General features: G+C 47.0%; 1 protein-coding gene and 2 pseudogenes across 1 annotated transcript; 1 reads left to right on the top strand and 2 right to left on the bottom strand.

Moving 5' to 3' along the window:
* Positions 1–24: 24 nt before the first annotated feature.
* On the bottom strand, positions 25–12503 carry LOC117844309 (protein STRICTOSIDINE SYNTHASE-LIKE 10-like; annotated as a pseudogene).
* On the top strand, positions 1265–3354 carry LOC140221708 (uncharacterized; annotated as a pseudogene).
* A 1794-nt stretch (positions 12504–14297) lies between the features above and the next one.
* Positions 14298–18877, bottom strand: LOC117843247 (eukaryotic translation initiation factor 3 subunit C). The gene is made up of 4 exons (XM_034723818.2): positions 18733–18877; positions 17936–18007; positions 15984–17807; positions 14298–15493 (listed from the first exon to the last, which is right to left on the bottom strand). The coding sequence occupies exons 2-4, from the start codon at positions 17960–17962 to the stop codon at positions 14546–14548; spliced, it is 2799 nt and encodes a 932-aa protein (XP_034579709.1). The 5' UTR covers positions 17963–18007; positions 18733–18877; the 3' UTR covers positions 14298–14545.
* Between the last annotated feature and the right edge of the window lie 1732 nt (positions 18878–20609).

Raw genomic sequence — 20609 nt, 5'->3', positions numbered from 1 at the left:
CACTAAGATGCAAAGTAAGTAGTAGCCTCTTAAGTACAGTAAGTATACATTCAACAAGTATCTTAATTGGCTAGTGCAATAACTAAAGTATAAATAAAAATTCAAGCTCCTAAGAAAATAGCAAGATCAAAAAACCTAAAACAAAGCACTAAGATGCAAATGAACTTCCTATTCACTAACAACAGCGACATAGGGTAGTTCCACAGAACCCATGTATAGCTTGCCTCCTTCCCTCTCCACCACCTCGGTCGGCCTCACGCTCTTAGGACCTCTCATCACTTGGACCACTTTCCCATCGGCATTGATCCTCACGGCGAGCAGGTCTATCTGGACCAAATGGAAGTTCCATCTTTTCCTGATGTAGCGCTACCCAAAATCCACCTTTGCCATCGGCTCTCACGTTGTCATGATAACCTGCACTTGTAGAGAATTGGCTTTTGATGCGCCCCCTTTTGTTCCAGTTTAAAGTTAGCCCGGGACTAAAGGTTCACCAACCGGGATAAAAGGATAGCATCCCCTATATAGTCAGATGTGGTGTGTAGGTGGGATGGCAAGGAAGCTACGCGCGAGGTTGGAGGTTGTGGGTTCAAATCCCACGCAGCGCGCACGCGCATATTTCGCGTGAAAAATCGCGTGACTTGCGACGTGTGGGGGGCCTTCTGGGAGCCTAGGATTTCTTAGGGGACTAAAGGCCAATTCTCTACTAGTGCCGGCAAATCAGCGAGCGGCTCTGATGTACCCGCCTTGGGACCCTTGATCCAGTATCTTAGTAACTTCCACGGCCCAGTCAAAGCGACAAAGAGGTGCGTCCGATCGGTGCTGATGGCAAGGCCGTTAGGGTATGTGATGCCGGATTGCAGCACGGTGACACGATTCGTTTTTGGAACGTACTTCATGAGGCGCCCCCGTCGAGTCTCCGGTGGTCGTGACTCTCTCGTGCTTTGACCGCGGATAGTTCATGCTACTGTCTGTGAAGAACACCTCTCCGGTGATCTGGTCGACGTCGACGCCGTTGGTAAAGCGGAGCGGCACGCCGTCGGCCTTCGTGGCCAGCACCGTCGCCTCGCCGCCGTCGGGCCCGACACGCATCAGCCCCTTGTACGCGTCGGCGATGTAGAGGTTGCCGGACCCGTAGTGGAAGCGCAGGCCCAGCGGGTGGCCGCACCTGCTCTCGGTGACTTCCGCCGGCCGGATCCTCGACGCGGTGCAGCCCTTGACGTCGTAGCCCGGGCTGTACGCGTAGGTCGACCAGCCGCGCGCCTGTTAGAATTAATCATATTGCTTTTTAGTGTGCGTCAGTGTCGTGTGTGTGATCTGTGTGAGTAAATTGTTTGGTGTTTGTGTCCAGGCCAAGTGTATCGTGTGTGTGGTTAGTGGCCGGGTGATTAGTGGTGGCCGGGTCATTAACTGGTGAAGGTCCATGCTAGGAGATAGTGCTTGCATGGATGTCCGGTTCTTCAGGAGGCGTGGAGCTGCGCATGGAGACTCGGCCGGGTTGTTGACTGCATGCATGAAGAAGTAGTGCCGTGTATGCCGGCGACCGAGTATTTTGGATCGTGAGGAGCTGCGTGCGTGCGTGTGGCTGGCAAAAACTCCGGCGTTGTGGTGTGCATGATACTCAACTGCGTAGGCTATTTAGCCAGGGGTGAGCGAGCGCCAAAGGGTGTGTGAAGTGCTGTGCGTGTGTGCCTCTTTGTGAATACTAGTGTTTGTGAGTGCTGGTGTGCAGCACCGTGAAAACAAGAAAACTTCCAGTGTTCCAGAGAGTCTTGTTGTGTGCCATCCAATTACAAGTGTGAGCTTTTGTTCTTCTGTTCTTGTGTTGCGTTGACAGGGCGTTTGAGGAGGGGAGCTGGGCCAACATTTGGTACCAGAGCCACGTTTGAGAGATGGGGAAGATCGGCGACAATAGCAAGGGTGTTGCCGGCGGCGACGACGACAAGACGGTGGTGCAACAAGTGAAGGAGGCGGGGGTGACACTACGTTACCCATGCTCACGGAGAACAACTACGGTGTGTGGGCTGTAAAGATGAAGATCTTCATGCGCGCGCAAGGCGTGTGGGCGGCCGTGGTGAGCAAGGGTGACGTCGATGAGAAGATGGACCAAATGGCTCTCGCCGCCATTGTCCAAGCTGTGCCGGAGGCCATGGTGTTGGCCATTTCTGAGGAGGAGACAGCGAAGAAGGCGTGGAAAGCTCTTGAGGAGATGCATGCTGGTGAAGAACGTGTCAAGAAGGCGCGTGTACAGACCCTCAAGAGGAGGCTTGATGGTATGTACATGAATGAGTCTGAAAATATTAGTGATTTTGCTTTGAAGGTTACCACTATGGTGAACGAGATTCGCTCTCTCGGCACCAAAGTGGAAGACATTACAATTGTGGAGAAGCTCCTACATTCCGTCACCGACAAGTTTGGACCCCTCATCAGCACCATTGAGCAATGGGGGAATGTGGAGGAGATGTCGGTGACAGAAACGATCGGGCGCTTGAGGGCGTTCGAGGAGTCGTCAAAGGGGCGGTCTCGTGAGAAGGAGATGGTGCCGCAGCTGCTCGTTGCAAGCGCGGAGAAGCGGCTCACACGGGCCGAGTGGGAGGCCTTAGTTGCTGAAGAGAAGCGCAGCGGCAATGGCTCCAGCAGCAGCAACGTTGGTGAGAAGAAGTACCGCGGCAAGTTTGACAAGTCCAAGATCGATTGCCGCAAGTGTGGTGAGTTCGGGCACTTCGCCGACGAGTGTGATGCGGTGAAAGCAGCCAAGGCAGTGGCACAACTTGCCATTGCAGATCAAGAACCAACACTACTGTGAGTGTGTGGGGGTGCTGAATAAAAACCAACAAGATTAGGGGGTGATTGTTAGAATTAATCATATTGCTTTTTAGTGTGCGTCAGTGTCGTGTGTGTGATCTGTGTGAGTAAATTGTTTGGTGTTTGTGTCCAGGCCAAGTGTATCGTGTGTGTGGTTAGTGGCCGGGTGATTAGTGGTGGCCGGGTCATTAACTGGTGAAGGTCCATGCTAGGAGATAGTGCTTGCATGGATGTCCGGTTCTTCAGGAGGCGTGGAGCTGCGCATGGAGACTCGGCCGGGTTGTTGACTGCATGCATGAAGAAGTAGTGCCGTGTATGCCGGCGACCGAGTATTTTGGATCGTGAGGAGCTGCGTGCGTGCGTGTGGCTGGCAAAAACTCCGGCGTTGTGGTGTGCATGATACTCAACTGCGTAGGCTATTTAGCCAGGGGGTGAGCGAGCGCCAAAGGGTGTGTGAAGTGCTGTGCGTGTGTGCCTCTTTGTGAATACTAGTGTTTGTGAGTGCTGGTGTGCAGCACCGTGAAAACAAGAAAACTTCCAGTGTTCCAGAGAGTCTTGTTGTGTGCCATCCAATTACAAGTGTGAGCTTTTGTTCTTCTGTTCTTGTGTTGCGTTGACAGGGCGTTTGAGGAGGGGAGCTGGGCCAACAGCGCCTGCCCGTTCCACCTCAGGACGCGGCCGTCGGAGACGCCGCTGTAGGGGCCGGCGTCGTCGCCGTCGAACGCGACGCTCTCCGGGCCGCGCAGCAGCGGTCCGCGGAGCGGCAGGTGCAGGTTCCGGTTGCCGTCGATGCTAGCTGTGTCGGTGACGGGGCGCGCGGCGGCGCACGGCAGGAGCACGGCGAGCAACGAGATCGCCAGCGTAAGAGAGCCTTCTTCCCCGTGATGATCCCCATGATCGCTGTCTGATGAATCGTTTGGCGAACGCGTCGATCGCTAGCTCTGGCTTTGGTGGAGAGCACCGCAGGTTGCCTCTGCTCTGGCTGCTGCCTGCTTTCCGAGTCGGTGGCCTGCCCCCGAACCATCGGAGTCTCCGTCGGAGATGTGTTGTCGCGTAAAAACGGATCCGCCAGGTGGTAATCGCCGACCGAGCAGCTTAGAATCGGATGCCTCGGAATCGGTGGTCTGAGACCTTCTCCCGATTTCGATTAGGCGATTACTACTGGACCTCTTCCGATTGAAATACGGATTAGACGATGCTGGTATGAACACATACGTGGTATACTGGTATGTAATCTTTTCTTACTGGTCCCACGCTCATGCTAAGCCTCTCGCGACCAGATTGATGAGACATAAAATGTACTCTGGTCCAGGAAAGACCTAATGTAATCTTTTCTTACTGGAAAAACATTTCAGGCATCAATCATACAAGAGAAGCATATTGCACAAAATACTGGTCCGGGAGAATAATGTAAAGGAGGGCATATGCTCCTAAGACCCCAAAATAGAACCTCGACCTTATCCAAACAATACTTGAACTAAGACTATTCTTCCATCCTAAATCCTAGAAACAGCATGTGGCTTCACACCAGACTCTAACCAGCCAAAGTGTATTTCCTGAATAATATCCTCACAAGTATGAAACTGAATCTATAGTTGCACCATGTGGCTACCCTTACCATTCCTGATTCAAGCCTTCCCATTTCTCCTCTTCTCCAAGCATACACCTAAAAACAGTAGAAATGCAGATAAATGTCCATTTGAGATGGATTAGTGGAACTCAAACGAACCTTGAGTCCGTAGATCTTTAAAAATGTCAACCTTTTGTGCATGAGAGAAGCATGAAGAGTTGCTGATGGTACCAAGAGTTTTGGTCACAATCCCATCAAAGAAAAGAACAAAGAGATCGAGCAAAGCAACTCATCGCTCAACTGTTTTTTTATTGCCACACCTACGTAAAATAAAATCATATGTTTCGTGAATTTCATGAATATGCTGCCACTGTTTGCGCAACTCCCATGGGAATAGGTGCAGATAATGAAAATCAATTAATCAAGTCATCAGATTAATTGACAATCATGTGGCAAGGTCCAGTGCAGGTTCATCCAAAATATAAGTTTATAATTGTTACATAGCCAATTAACTGCAGCCACACTGAGAGATTGCAAAAGGAATTAACAAATTAATTCATCTGAAAATTAAGGGGATTCCAGCTGCTGAAAATTACCTATAGAACGTTACTTGCAGACATATTTCGACTAAGTTCTACAACCACCGTCAGTGTTAATTAAATCCGTTCTCATCCCACATAACATGATATACTAAGTAGGTTGGGTTGTTCCCTGCTAGGACTCTAAATCAGGAATCAGAAAATTCCATCATATAGGGTGCGTTTGGCAGAGCTCTCAGAATTGATTCTCTGTTGATTCTAGCATGAGTTCTGCCAAACAGTTTTTTTAGAGAGAAGTGATTCTCTGCTGATTCTATGAAGTGATTTTCTGAAATGAACTAAGAGGCTGGAAGCTGAAAAAAGTAGCTTCTTCTGATTCTCTGAAGTGATTCTCCATCCTGATTTTACGAGTTTATGCTAGATAATCGAAGAGAATCACTTTCAGCCACAGAATCACTTCTCTCAGAGAATCAACTTCCATAGAGAATCAGAATCAGATGGAGCTCTACCAAACAGACCCATAGTTTAGTAGTAAAAATGTAATAAACAGGGTTCAGTAATTGGATAGGGACACCCAACCTGAATGTCAGTATAGGTACACATGTAGAATCAAACTCGGTGTCTTGGCAAGCAATTTTGTGAATCCACCACGGTTCCTATACTCAGAATCACAATAAAACAGTTTAAGGGCATCCTGATTAGACAAGATAGCCTATCCCAAAAGAAGAAGAAGAAAAGATAATTGCTCAAACAAACAAACAAAAAACTACTTTGATGACCCTTCTAGACCACTACAAGATAGAAGAAAAAGGTGAAGAACATCAGCAAGCAAATGAACTCAAATATGGAACCAAGTAAATATGATCCCTGTAAATGTACTAATAATTCCTTACTTGTATAGAAGCAATTGCTTCTATTCCACCAGCTGCCCCTATGTACATTCTGTTGACATCAAATTTTGACACATATGGAATCGGCGTCAAGAAGGGAAAGGATTAGCCGATGTGGTGAGTCGAAAAGGTCACGACTGGGAATCGGCCGATTGGTGCTACAGTTGAAGATTGGCCGATTGGCGCTGCAGTGTTTTGGCGGATGGAGTTGGTAGAAATCGGCCGATTAAGATTCTGGGGCAATTGAGCCAATATGGGCTTAAAGCGAATTGCAAGGAGAAGATTGACCCACAGAAGCGCAATGACCAACTCCAATACGAGTTGTACTTGTGGATATTCGTTTTCATTTAAAATTAGAGATAGAATCCTAGTCGATTAAGAAGTTGGTTGTAACAGGCTATAAATAGCCATCTTTAGAGATCTGTAAAATTGTCATCAAATCAATACAACAATCTACTATTTCCTCGTACTTTACTTTCAAGTCGGCGACTTCGCCAATACTTTTCTTCTTTCACGAGTTCGTACGGGTTGGCAGGGCTGCATCGACACGATCTCCGGCCGATTCTGTAAGTTCCGTTTATCGAGTAATATCTAAGCTTTAATTTCGGGTGCATCGCTGTCGTTTCGTTTAGATTTATTCACCAGTTATCGGTATTTACTAGAATTCTAGGTTTTACCTGTTGTTCTAGTTTTATCACTAGTTATCCAGCTTGAAATTAGAGCTTTCGGCTTATTTATCTTTATTGCTTATCTATTGCTTTTGTATAGCCGATTAGATCTGTTTCAAGTGTTGCTCTTGTAGCGTTGTCTAGTTTACTTTGGTAGTTTTCTTCAGAAACGTTACCTAGTTATCGGCTGCACCATAGCCGATTACCTTGTTATAGCAAATCGGCCAATTCGCTGATAAGCTCCCTCGAGATCGGAACCTTAGCCGATCGCAGCATCTGGGATCTGACACGTTTTCTTCCTTGCCAATCAATAGGTCAGATTGGCTGGCACGCCGCATGAACCGCACCAGGGCGATTACCCGAACAGGAGCTAAGCAGATTCTCCCGGGTCGTGTGTCCGACGCTGAGATTCAATTGGCTGATTTTTAGCGCCAACACATTCTTAGTAAAACAAACTGCTTGTCACCATCCTTTTTTTAGAGTAAATACCAAAGTTTCATTCATCACAGCAGGCATTACAATCTTGATCAGTAATCTCCTTATAATCCATTCAAGAGTGTAACCGATCCAAGAACATTCTGGGTTTACAATGGAGGCCCTCCTCGCACAGCCATGAGTTGAAGAGTTGGCATTCGTTATTACAAAAGAAATTAAGAAACTAGCAAAGCACCTAATGCTGCGAGTTCCTGCCAGTTCTTAGTGACCATACTCCGCATATGAACAGAGCTTCTTCATTCATTGAGCAAAAATCACCTGAAAACAAAGTCTGTAGCCCATGTTGTCAGGTGGAGAGCAGGAAGTTTCTTCCCAATCACTTTCTTCACCGCCTCCCAAAAACACTTGGCTCCATTACTACATGGTACAAATCCTCCACGAGAATAGCACACACTTCACAGTGGCTCTCTTGGATAACATGCCTTCTCCTAAGTTCCGCTTTTGTCGGCATAAAGTTGTTTATAACCCGCCACCAAAAGATTCGAGTTTCCGGTGGAACCTTCATTTTCGAGAGGACTCTCCACCATACACCACCATTTGATGAGCAAGCCACTCCACTAGTTCTTGATGTCAGTTTAATTAAGCTGTTGTTCATCCTTCAATAATGTGTAGGCTGACTTCACAGAATATTATCCGCCTCTTTCAAATGGTCATGCAACTACATCCTCCATCCTTTTTTTGAGAATGAGAGCTTCATTCAATCAAACAGCAGGATTACAGTCTTTGGTTGCTGCTTCTGAAACCACTGTGGTATGCAGACCAGCCAATTCAAAACGGGGGAGTCATCCGACACCTCCTTCACACACCTATCTGCTATAGATTTTGCCTCTCTTCTAACTAAACAAACTTTAAAATACCTGAACGGCATGCAAAGCTCTCTAATATCATGCCATAAACTAGCAATGAATGACATATCCATCATTGTGGATGTCAGAGCATTCACTAAAATGGAGCTGTTTGATTACAGGATGACCTTTGGGACCCTCAGTTGTGATGCCAGCACCAGTCCATCCAGCGTCGTCGTTGCTGCCGCCACTTGAGCTTCCTGCACCAGGCCAAGCCATCTCGCCTGTGCTGCGATAACCTGACCAAGATGGTCCCGTAGCACCGCCACGCCTGCACCATTCCTCATCCGACCATCAAGGGATCGATCTGAGTTCACCTTCACCCACCCTTCCTCTAGCGGCTACCACCTCTCCACCCGCTGCACTGTCTCCTCATGAAGCCCCAAGCACATCAACTCTTCCACCATATGCGCAATATGCTTTACAGCCGCCATTGGGTTCCATCTATTCCTGCCATGCATGCATCCATTGCGGCTCGACCACAGCAACCATCCCCCACAAACGAACACAGCTGCATCTTCTTAGAGCACACCATACCCAACAGCAGGTCCATCGCCCACGTCAGCGGATGTAAATTTGGTAGCTTTCTCTAAGTGATTTCCTTCACCACCTCCCAGAATCACCTTGCCCATGAATCCACTATCACATGGTATAAGCTCTGACTTGTTACCGCAGGCATGACAATGGCTCTCTTCCTGTATATGACGCCTTTTTTAGTTCAGCATTGGATGGAAGAAAGCCAAGAATCACTCGCCACCAGAAAATCTGCACTTTCAGCGGGATCTTCAACTTCTGTAGAACTTTCCACAAATTACTACCCTCCAACGTCGCACCACCTCCTTCTTTCTCTAGGGTGTGTCTCACTTGCTCCTCTTTCAGCAGCCTGTACGCTGAACATACAGAGTACATGCCTCCCTTCTCATGCGTCCATGCCACCACATCTTCATTCATAGTCCGGCTCAGCTGAATTTTCAGGATTTCATTGACATCAATCCCAATGAAAACCTGGCGGATGAGTTCCACGTTCCATCTCCGATCGTCCCCATCAAATAACTCATCCACGGTATGCACCGTATCTTCCTGCAGCCGGACTCGAGGTTTAAAAGATTGTATCCTAGGAATCCAATTATCTTCCCAAATGTTCACCGATGACACTGGGCCAATGTGGTATATCAACCCTTTTTTTAGCACATCTCGCCCATACAAAATAGCCCGCATATCTCTGAGCTCCTCCTCCGCCTTGTAGCTCCGTGGAATTCAGTATTTGGATAGTACTTACCCTTCAACACTCTTGAGCACAGTGCATGCGGATGAATCAAGAGCTGCCATCCCTGCTTCCCTAGCATCGCCTGATTGAAAAGAGACATATCTCGAAAGCCCATACCCCCCCCCCCTCCATTTTAGGGTCCATGAGCTTGTTCCATTTCAACCAATGAATTTTGTAATTGTCCACTAAGCTACCCCACCAGTAATTTGAGATGTAAGTTGCCATCCTCTTACAAATATTGGCTGGCAGCTTGAAATAACTCATAGGGTAGGCTGGCACCGCTTGCACATTTGCCTTTATGAACCTCCTGGCCAGTGCAATTCAGTAAGTTCTCACTCCAGCGACAAATTAAATTCCTGATCCTGCCTGGAATATATTCAAAAACACCATCTGAAACTTTCCCAACCGAGGTTGGTAATCCCAAGTACTTCTTCCCCAAAGCTTCCACTGTTATCTATAAACTGGCGTAGACTGCTTCCTTGTCTCCCTGCTCACAATTTGCACTATAGAAAATTGTTGAGTTCTGTTTATTAACTAGCTGACCTAAGCTGTAGTGGTACTCCTCTAGGATCTGCGACACCCAATCAGCACTTCTTTTCGTTGCTTGTGTAAAGATCATGCAATCATCCATGAACATTAGATGTGAAATCCATGGCGCATGTATGCCCACTCTAACTCCACGCGCAATAAATCTTGGACGAATTTCCTTCATCATGCATGATAAGTCTTCAGCTTCCTTCAGCATGCATGATAAGTCTTCAGCGCATAACACGAAGAGATAGGGTCTCCCTGTCAAATCCCTCACGAAGGCTTAAAAACTGGAGAAAACTGTCCATTAACTCGCATCAATAAGGACTCCGTCGTCACACACTTCATCTCCAGATTCCTCCATCTTGTGGAAAAGCCAAGAGCAGCCATGATAGCTTGTAGATACTCCCACTCACTATCATAAGCCTTTGCCATATCTAGTTTGATTGCACACGCTCCCGTCTTCCCCTTCTTATTTCTGAGGTAATGAATGCACTCATATGCAATGAGCACATTATCGGTAATTAATTTTTCAGAAACAAAAGCGTTTTGCTCCTCATATATAATTTCATCAAGAAATCCCCCCATCCTATTATCCATTGCCTTTGAGCAAATCTTGTACAACACATTGCATAGCAAAATTGGTTGATACTACGTTAATTCTTGCGGATTGGCCACTTTAGGAATTAAGACTAGGAGTGTCCGGTTGATCTCCTCCGGCATCTCCCCTCCACTGAGGAATCCAAGCACTGCTGATGTGACACTACTCTTCAGTGAATTCCAGTGTCATTAAAAGAAACCCGCATTAAAACCATCTGCTCGAGGGGCCTTCGCTAAATGCATGTGAAACAAAGTCATCTTAACTTCCTCCGACGAGAACGGCCTATCCAGCAAGCCGTTCATTTGATCAGTTACCTTATGAGGAACATGGCGACACACCAACTCCGGCTCCAAGTTTTCCTATGCCAAAAACAATTGTTAATAAAATTCAGTAGCTAATTGTTCTAGATCCTCCTACTCCGTCACCTCCGTGCCGTCCCCTCGCTTCAGCGCATGGATTCGGTTTGTGCGTCCTCTCGCACATGCCTTGGCTTGGAAGAAACCAGTGTTTTGGTCACCCTCCCGCAGCTATGAGACACATGACCGTTGCCGCTCTATCGCTTCCTCCCTCGCCAAGACCTCTGAGAGCCGGTCAACCAACTCCCGTTCTTGTGGTGTCAGCCCACAATACAACGTGTTGCTTCTTTCTGCTTCAATCTCCTCCCAGGCCTCCCTCACCTACTTCCAGACTGACCCGAAGACATTCTGCTCCCATCCTCGCAATGCCCCTTGCATAGCCCAAAGGGAAGCACCCACCTCCTCCAAATTATGTGCCTCCTACCCGGGGTCTCAAGTCTACTTTACAAACTCTTTATACCCCTCATGACGAAACCACATATCCTCGCACAAGAAGGGTTTAGCCCTGTGCCACCTTCCCTGCCTCCTAAAAATAGCACCCGCTGGTCTGGCAGCCACCAATAGGCCACAGTGATCAGATTTAGCCAACTGAATGTTCTGCACCGTAGTATCACCCAGGGCATTCAAGAATCGACCATCTCCAAAATCCCTATCCAACCGGGCGTTAACATTACGGCCACCCTCTTGTCTATTGCCCCATGTATAAGGTAGGCATGTGAACCCAAGATTAGTGAAACCGCAATCGGCGACCACATCCTAGAAGGCATTTGTCTGCCACGCCTCCCTGTCATTAGCACCAAAATGCTCCCCTCCATTCAGCACCTCATTAAAAGCTCCCACACACAGTCATGGAGCTGTCGATTGTGCACAGAGAAACCTTAACAGGTACCAGCTCTCCTTCCGTAGCTCCCATCCTGGCTCTCCATAAAAACCAGTAAACCTCCATTCATGCACATTCACCCTCGCACATGAGAGAAGGACATCAATGTGCGATTTTGACATACTCTGGATTAACACTGTTACATCACCATGCTAGTTTAGCACCACACCACCACTTTGTCCTACTGACCTAACTGCTTGGCCATTAGCTAATCCAAGACGATATCTCAGGGCTAGCACATGATCCTTGTCCAACTAAGTCTCCGACAAAAAAACTATCGCGGGCTTATGCTGCTCCACAACTTCGTGGAGCTCTTGAACTGCTTGGGGCTGCCCGCAGGGGGTCGTCCTCCACGATCCGCGTTGATCTTGCATGAAGTTTGGTTGTAGTTCTTTGTTTCTTCTACACCTCAACATTCTCCTCATCCTGGTTCGAGGCACTCCCAAGATGAGCGATACGTTCAGTCACCAGGCCATGCGTGGCACCGCAGCAGCCTCTAACATCGGTAAGTTGAGGTCTAGTGCCAGCCCAGATTTACCATCAGACTTCCTCTTGTGCGGCGCATGTAAGTCCATATTCTCTTCCTTTTCCTTGAACAAAGGTTTGGCATCCGGTCAAAATCTCCATCCGGACAAAATTGACATCCGTCGGCTTGAGGGTTTCATCATATTCCTGCAGCACCACAGCATGGCGCCCCACCATCTATGGCGATCCCTCTAGGGCCTTCTTCTTGTCATCAGGGCCTCCAAACTCCGCAATGAACAGATTATGTGGTTTATCACTAACGGACCATAACTTGAGGCCAAAAGGATTACCCCACGCCGGTCTCATTGCACTCCTGATAGTCGAAATATGTAGGGTTGACGGTGACAGAACCTTGCCAATCACCGCCCACTGCACACCTCCATTGCCCTTCTCATCTTCATCATCACTAAGAGCATCAACATCAGCCTCATCACGCGTGATATTGAGCTTTTCCAGGAGGTCCGCAACATGCACCTCATCCACCCCCACCCCCACCCCGGGATTGGGCCGCCCTAGACCCCGATCCCCTGCCACCATTAGCCGCCATGGAAATGGCCGGAGGTAACAGGAAACAGCGAAACGTGACCCCGACCAACGACGATTGGTCACACAAATGATCCAACTAGGGTCCTAAGCAATGCTATAACCCAAGAGGAAATTAGGGTTTATGTGGACGTCGGCGCAAGGAACAGGTAACCGACAATTTGCTAGTGGTCGCAATGATAGAATCGTCACCAGCGGGGCTTGGACATTGTAGACTGGAGTGTCCATGTTGGAGCGCTAGGAGACCTCGTTGGAGATGACGAGATCTAGGTTAGGATCGCGGTCGCCTTCGCCGTCGCGTGGAACAGTTCGCGGAAAAAACGGAGCCGCGGTCTCCTACGAAGTTTTAGGTGGTGGGGGCTGGGCATCATGAGAGACACATCCTCCATCCTTCTGTTGCTATAGATTGAGCTGACCAACTCGTTTCATTTTTACTCTATTTATAAATTAGCAAAGAACACTATCTGTCCAATGAAGTACCTGGACAAACCTAGGCAAGATGGGAGGGATGGAGAGGGCGCTGCCGTGTGCAAGGCTAGCGGATCGAGGATAAAATTTCACCTATGGCGGCCTTTCACCTGCTAATTTGTGTGATGCACGCAGAGAACGAGATGTAATAACGTGATGGCCTGTGTTTCAGAATAGCAATTCATGTATACAATGACACAATCTGCACTTACATTCTTAATGTAATGATTCCTTTGCACCAACAGACTAACCTTTTCTTTTCTTCCCCTCTTCAGCTAACCCGTGGTCGTGGACGCCGGTGTTGGCATTGTAGCGGTGCCGGCGATTAGACAACAACTCGCAGGCGTGTGGCGTCGCCGTCGGCCGTTAGCCATAGCGGCTTAGCGCAGGGCTGTGCCGCGGGCATCGCCATTTATTTTGCGGTGTTGCTGCAATATCGCGCGATCCACGAGACCGCGATCGATCAGAGAGTGCGGCGCCTGGGAAACCAATCAGCGAGACAGCGACTCAGCGTGGCAACTGACTGTTTGCATGGCCAGTTGTGGGCCACCTTTCACACGCAGAGCAGGCCAGTTGCGTGGCTCATTTTAGGTAATGTGGGCCAATGGTGTCCAGGAAATACGTCAGGTTCCAATTTCAATCACGGTGTGTTTCCTTTGTTCGTCGCTTCGGACGTCATCTACGTCGAGTCTGTTAGCACCGCAAAGGGCGTAATTAAGGCGTCAGGCATGGGCAGTCCGCCAGGGGATGACAGAGGTCTCACCGGCGGTGAGGTATGCGGCCGCCAGAGCTCGCCATAGTGGTTGATCCGCCCCTGCCGATGCTTCGGGGAGAGGCCCAGAGCCGCTCCTTATCCCGAGTGTGCGTCCCGCGGGCCGTAGCACCTGGGCGGCTGGCTGGGCGGACTACAACTAAGTGATGTAGGTTCCTCTAAAAAAAATGATGTAGGTACGAGTGGGTCCAGGACACGTGGTACCCCAGATGGAAGGCGACAGCAAGTTTTTTCCAGCATCGACGAGATCTTGAAACCTTTCGCTTCGACACGGCATCTTGACAATTATCGCTGGATCAAACATTTGCAGTTTGCCCAGAAATTGATACCTGATTCAACTCAAAAGAGATGGCTACATCAACATTTCAATAGAAAAAACTTTCTGTAACGCCTGTGCAGGTAGTACTTCAGAGATGTGATATAAGCCATCTTTAGTCTCCACTCGATAAGATAACTGAATGTTATATATGTAACCTTCTGCCACCAATTCACCCGACCCGATAAGCAAAATCATCAGAACATAAGCATAAATAAGAAAACATAGCATGTAATATCAAAATAGTCGCAAATAGATATCAAATATTGGAGCGAATACATAGTCCTCACTCCCATGACACAAACAAGTCTCAGAGTTTCTGACAGATACTTAAATCAAAAGGCTACAACAAAATATAGCAAACAACGACCTGAGTTTAGAACTGCAAGTTTCTAAATTATGGAAAAAGCAGTGCTTCAAAACTGGAGACCTTGATGGAAGACCTTCAGGCGAGAAACCTTGAGCTGAAATTTATCACTACTAAACTCTACCAGCCCTGTTAAGGCTCACCATGCGTGCACCACCATCACCACCTCTTGCCGAGGAACCAGACTGGTTGCGACCCCTTCCATCCTGGTACCGTGAACCGCCACCGTAGCCACCACGGGAACCCTGGTTTCCCCTGTCCCTCTGATATCCACCACCCTGACCTCCACCTCTGCCAGCATATCCAGACCGGTTGCCACCACCCTGCCTCCCTTGTGACGACACAAAGTTATCCTGCCACCTCCCCAAATTGGATGAGTCCTGACCGTCACCCCTGCGCCTGGGCGGTATACCCTCAAGAGTACCACCAGTTCTTGCTTCATATGCCCTCTCATTGCTCTCCACCAGGACCGAGAGCTTATCTGCCATCTGGAAGAGTAGCCCCTGAAGCCTAGTTTGATCCACACTGTGGAAAACGATACACTTTGTTGGTTGGTCCCAGCTAGCATGAAGCTCTTCATGCATCATCATCTTGCTAACGATGCTGTGAGCATGCTGCTCACTAAGATCAAACATGGTGATGAGCTGGTTAAGGCTCAAGGACTCGTAGCAAGAGGAGTATGAGAAGAGATAGGTTCTAAGGGCTTCCTCCTTTATCTTAAGCTCCAGCATCTCAAGTACATGCTCCCTGTTCCTCAGAAGCTTCCAGGTCTCCAGCGAACTTATGACACTGAACGCCCTTTGGTGGTCACCCTTGTTGAGGGCTCTTGTGGCAGCCATTACATGGTCCCTCACATTTTCTGGAGGCCCAACAAAAGTCTGCCTTTCACTCACATCGAGAAGCCTGCGAAATGTTTTGCTCATAGGCCTCCGCTTGTCATACGTACTAGCAGCCATATTGGGAACTTCAATCAGCATCGCACAAATCAAGTGAGTGGCTTCCAGAAGCTCCAGGTTTATATGCATATGGTAAGGCATCTGCCTTCTCCTCTCAAGTCTTTCCTGCAGGAATTAGAGTGGCTGCATCATTAGCACCAGTAATCAAAATGTTTAATTGTTGTATTAAATATCCCAATTAAGCTCTACAATTAAATGAATGTGCAGAACATAGATGAAAGTGAGGTTTACTCTAAATATTAGTAAAGCGAAAAGTTACTGCACCGTATTTTCAAAAAAAAGTTACTGCACCGAAATCAACTACATCTGTGTTTTAAAATATATAAACACAGCCCAATATGGGAAAACCACCAAAGGTTCGAAACAACTAGAGAATTACTGTGTAAAACAGGATTAAGTATTATATTAACATATTAAAGAGCAACAGAAACATAGATAGTTAGCAAATGCAAGATATTGAAATACTCCTGTGTGAGTAATTAGCAACTGAAAATATTTAAAACTTTTCCACATAAGTGTTCTGCATGTGTGAATTGGCCATGTGCTCAGCAATTACGGACAAGCAGGGCAAGTTGCGAGCAGGGTTCAGATTTACCTGTTCGGGAGTTTTTTCATGGTATCGGCTTTGTTGCACACCTTGTGCAAGCAATTCTTTCACTCTTCCAGTAGAGTAGAGCTCAGTCAAGCAACCATGAGCTTCATTTATCAAACCAGCCCTGAAAGCACACAACCCTAGCTGTGCCATGACTCTATTGAATAAAATCTGCGATGATATGTCCATAAGCTGAACACCATCTTGCAAATGACTCATCAAAAGCAAGTCACGAGCCACTGAAAATTCATCAGAAATTGCATGGTGATATATGTCACATAACATTGCACGGGCTTTGGTCCTTTCGTCTCCATACTTGTAAATTAAGGACATCAATCCATCCATCAGAGCTCTGCCACTCTCTGGAAAAGTCGACTTCCTGGGCACGATCTCTGGAACCACAACAAATGGCGGTGGTCCCCTATTATCATCCAATGCTTGATGCTCATCACCAGCCTCGGCATCACCCTCCTCCACACTGTCCTCAGGCTGCTCTGCCAGTTTCCTCATTGCATCATAAACTTCTTGGGGTTTGTAGTACACTAGCTCAACTCGACGCAGTGCAACCTTGGCAGCAGCTTTGAGGTTCCCAACCCTTTCCAGGTAATCTTGGACATTCTGTGCAACAACCAAGAATAGGGGCTCCTCTCTAAGCCTCTGAACATAATCTTTTGTGTACGGATCTGTGCACTGTAAGGTCTTGAAAAATTCAGTGTCCAGTCTCTCCAGGAATGCAACCAGGTCACCAGTAACATGTATTGTTCCATTGTAGTCTGCACCCTTCTGAGTTTCTTTCTCATCAGGCTCCACTGAGGTATCTACTACAATGTTCGGATACTGCTGGAGTATATCGAGAACAAGAAGCATGTTATTGACACACTTCTTCCACACATTGACTGGCATATGCCCAAGTAAGCTAGGGTTGACATCAAACTGTGCAGAAATCACATGGAAGAGGATTTCAAGCTTCTGAGCAGGTGTTTTGGCCACACGGGTCAAAAAAGTAAGCTGCTCAACACGCTCGATCCTTCCAGTACCTTTCTTTCCCCTTGAAGCCACAATCTCCTTGAGTTTCTTATCAACAATATCCCATGTGATTTCACTTGGATTTTTCAAGAACTGCTTGTCCATCATCTTATCTTTCTTGGTCTGCTTCCTCACCCAACCATCACCCTTGTCAGGATCATCTTCTGAATTTTCCCCTTCTGATTCCGACATAACTATCTTCTCAGGATCTTCAATCTCTGCGTCACTATCCCCATCTTCATCATCCGTCTCATCATCATCCTTGTCATCCGCAGCTTCATCTTCAAAGCTCTCTGGATGCTCCCTGCACTTCTGGATCTGCTCTTCGTACTGCTTGTTGTTCTTCTTGAGCTTTTGTTTCATCGCATTGAGTGCCTTTGCATTGCTGCTGCTCATCTTCTTCTTAGCCTCCTTGTTTGCAAGGGCTTCAGCAAGAAAGTCCTCCAGTAACACAAGAGCCTTGATATACATCTTTGGAATCTCAGTAGATTCATTGACGCGCACAACCTTCTCAAGATGTTTGTTGAGCTTCTCAAAGCTCTCCTGCAGGCTAACCCAGTCATTGATCTTCATGGCATTACGCATCTGATCAACAATAGATCTCATCTCCTCATTGCGTTTGTCCCTCAAAGAGCGAATCACGCGGTGGCCTGAATCAGACTCATCACTATCATCTTCTTGGGTCTTCAAATAGCGGTTTTGGGTTCCACGTCCCCCAGTACCACGACCTCCATCATCTTCACTATCACTGCCCTGTTCTGATTCGACTTCTTCCTCCTCCTCCTCGGATTCACTGTCCCCCTGAAGTTGCAAAGAACCAAGCAGTGAATATTGCAATAAGTAACAACACAGTAAGTATCAAATACTGTAGCATTGACACAACGAATATGCCCTCATGCTGGGGTCATTGCAGGCGAGAAAGCAAGTACCTGTCCCCAGAAACGGGATGACTGCATGGCGCCGGCGGCTGCTGCTGCTGTTACTTCTACTTCGCTCAAGCTCTGCAAAGTGTACAATGAGGAATATGGCAAACGCATTTAAACTTGAGGCAGGGTTAACAGGAAAGCAAAACAATTCTTAAGTACAAACTTTGTAGTAAGACCCCATATAAGGAATTAAGGATTCTTTAAAAAAAAGTACAGAGAAGCAATAACTACAAAACAGAAGATAACCTCAGCACTAGACACTTCACAATTAACTGCGGGCTTGCTCAACTGAAAAACCATATCGATCTGTCAAGAATGCTGCAATTTTCGCTAGCCAATCTCCATAAAGGCAATAAAAATATGCCCTTAGCCCTAATAACACTGCGAGATATTCGCAGAATTAAATGGAACGACAGATTCGTAGCCCAAAACCAATTCCAACAAGTTACGAACGAGAACAGCAAACCGAGCTCCCGATCTCACGTCCGGCCAGAACCAACACGAATCAATTCTCCCTAGAAGCTCTAACATGTCACACGACACACGAGCCCGGGACTTGCGGATCCAAGTCTAACCTAAGAATCTACCGGCAATCGCACAGATAAAAATGGCACATACAACCACATGGCCCAGGAACGAAGGAATTACTCGCCCCAATCGAGGAGAAACCGAGATGCGGGAACGGGAACGGCTCGCTGGACGCAAGGCACCAGGAACAACCGATCCGGCCGGGACGATTCCCGACGAGGGATACGAATTCTGGAAGGAGGGATTGGACGAGAGGGAGGGCGACCGCTCACCGGCAGTTCGGGAGCGGCGGCGGCGGCGGCGGCGACGTCGCGGGACGGGAGGGGATACCGAAGAAACCCTAGAGCGGATGGCGATGTCGCGTCGCGTGGGTTGGATTCGAGTGGCGCAGAGCCCCTTTTAGCGGATCGAGGGCCGAGAGGCGGTGAGGCAGGCTATTTGGGCCAGGCCTAAAGAAAATATGGCTGGGCCAGATACATGATTTTCGGCCGACATCATGGTTACCTGTTAGAGATTTTGTCTTGTCTTTTTTGCTGCTTGCACCCCATATGGTTAGTGTGCTTCAGGCTATCTTATCAATTATCATTGTAATCAAGACTCTTGATTAGTGACCTGGCTGATGCGCAGGCGGAATAAAGAGCGATCAAAGCAACCATGAGTTTCATAAGAAAAAAGAGGCTGCCTTATCGTCTGTCACAAAGTTTGGAGTGATAGGTCCGAACATCTAAGATTTTCGTTGTCATGTTTCAAGTTGCAAGCTAAGTCTGTACGCTTCAAGCTAAGTCATATTTCAGAAAATTCGGGGACTCCAAAACGCATCTTCAAACAAGGTTAGTGTTTGCAGCTCCAAGAGAAAAAAGTAGTCATCATCACAGAAGAAACAAACCTGACAAGCAACCTGCTTGGGCCAGCCCAGACCGAATAAGGGGCCTAGAAACATCGCCGGCGCCTCTGGGCCCGCCGCGCACAAGCAAAGGCCTGATTTGCTGCTGGGCCCAAGAGCAGAGACGGCGCTATGCACGGGAAACCTATATAACTTCCACAAGTTTTTTTACATGGCTTCGGGTGTTTGAAATCAGTGCTATAGCATATATATGGCTAAGAAAATATGGGAAGCAATCCAACCATAAATAATACCTCGTCCCCTAAGCCAACTATAAATAATATCTGACCCGTGACATGTTGAATTAGCATATTAGAAATATTGTATTAGGGTTTGCGGATTGTTGAATCAGTTATAACTTAAGAAAATGTTGAATCGTGTATCACACGTCGGAAAATCAATGTGAGGTGGGAGCAAGTCAAAATAATATCTGATCTCCGTGCAATGTTGAGTTAGCCTATTCAAAATTTTGACATGAGATTTACGGATTGTTGAATCAAGTGTAAGAAAATGTTGAATAGTATTCGTGGAGAAAGATTGATGGGCTGCAACGGTTGTGCTAGATAGGCCTATGGCTTAACTGGCTTCCGCAAGCCACATAAGAGCCCCGCTCTCCCTCCCCCCTAAAAACATAGGAGCCCTGCGCTACGCATCTTACTATTACTAAGTGGAGGCTCCTTTTGAAACCTCTAGGTGAAGCCACATAGGATCCTAGGTGGATACTCTAGAAAAAAGAGAAAAAACACATCTGGCCATCAATCGGTAGACTCGAATCATTACAGCCATTGGATCTATTATGTTTTCTAAAATAATTATCCACCTATGCCATCATGAAAATAAACTAAAATATACATCAATATATGATTCTAAATTATCTATTGGTATATGATATAATAATTAAGGTATATAGACATGATGTGTGTTGCCATTTATAAAGATATAGAGGAAGTGGTGAGAATATGTATTTCTATGTTAAAATTATAACTCAAACTTAGGGTCCATTAAACAAATTCGAGCGCAAATCTGCGATGCAAAGTGAAAAGTTAAAGATTATAAATGTGGATGAAAATGTTATAGACTAATTACTAATTAAAATTTATCACAATCGAATATAAATAATAAGTATATATATAAGTATTGAGTTCGAATATAAATAATAAGTATATATATATAAGTATTGAGTTCGAACAGTTAACGAATAAGAAGTTTCTCAAAGTAATAGTTTTTTAGTAATGTGGTCTCATTTTTTTTCATTGGAGACTCCGC

This window comes from Setaria viridis, chromosome 2 (genome assembly GCF_005286985.2).
Source record: "Setaria viridis chromosome 2, Setaria_viridis_v4.0, whole genome shotgun sequence".
NCBI lineage: Eukaryota > Viridiplantae > Streptophyta > Magnoliopsida > Poales > Poaceae > Setaria > Setaria viridis.
The sequence above is the reverse complement of the archived record's forward strand: the minus strand, read 5'-3'. Positions and strand labels throughout refer to the sequence as shown.

Bases quoted from the DNA above. Each gene is read 5' to 3' on its own strand.
- LOC117843247 (XM_034723818.2), bottom strand. From the start codon at position 17,962: ATGCAGTCATCCCGTTTCTGGGGACAG. The intron at 17,808-17,935 runs GTACTTGCTTTC...TTGCAACTTCAG, and splicing joins CATCCCGTTTCTGGGGACAG to GGGGACAGTGAATCCGAGGA. The intron at 15,494-15,983 runs GTAAATCTGAAC...TAATTCCTGCAG, and splicing joins ATGAAAAAACTCCCGAACAG to GAAAGACTTGAGAGGAGAAG.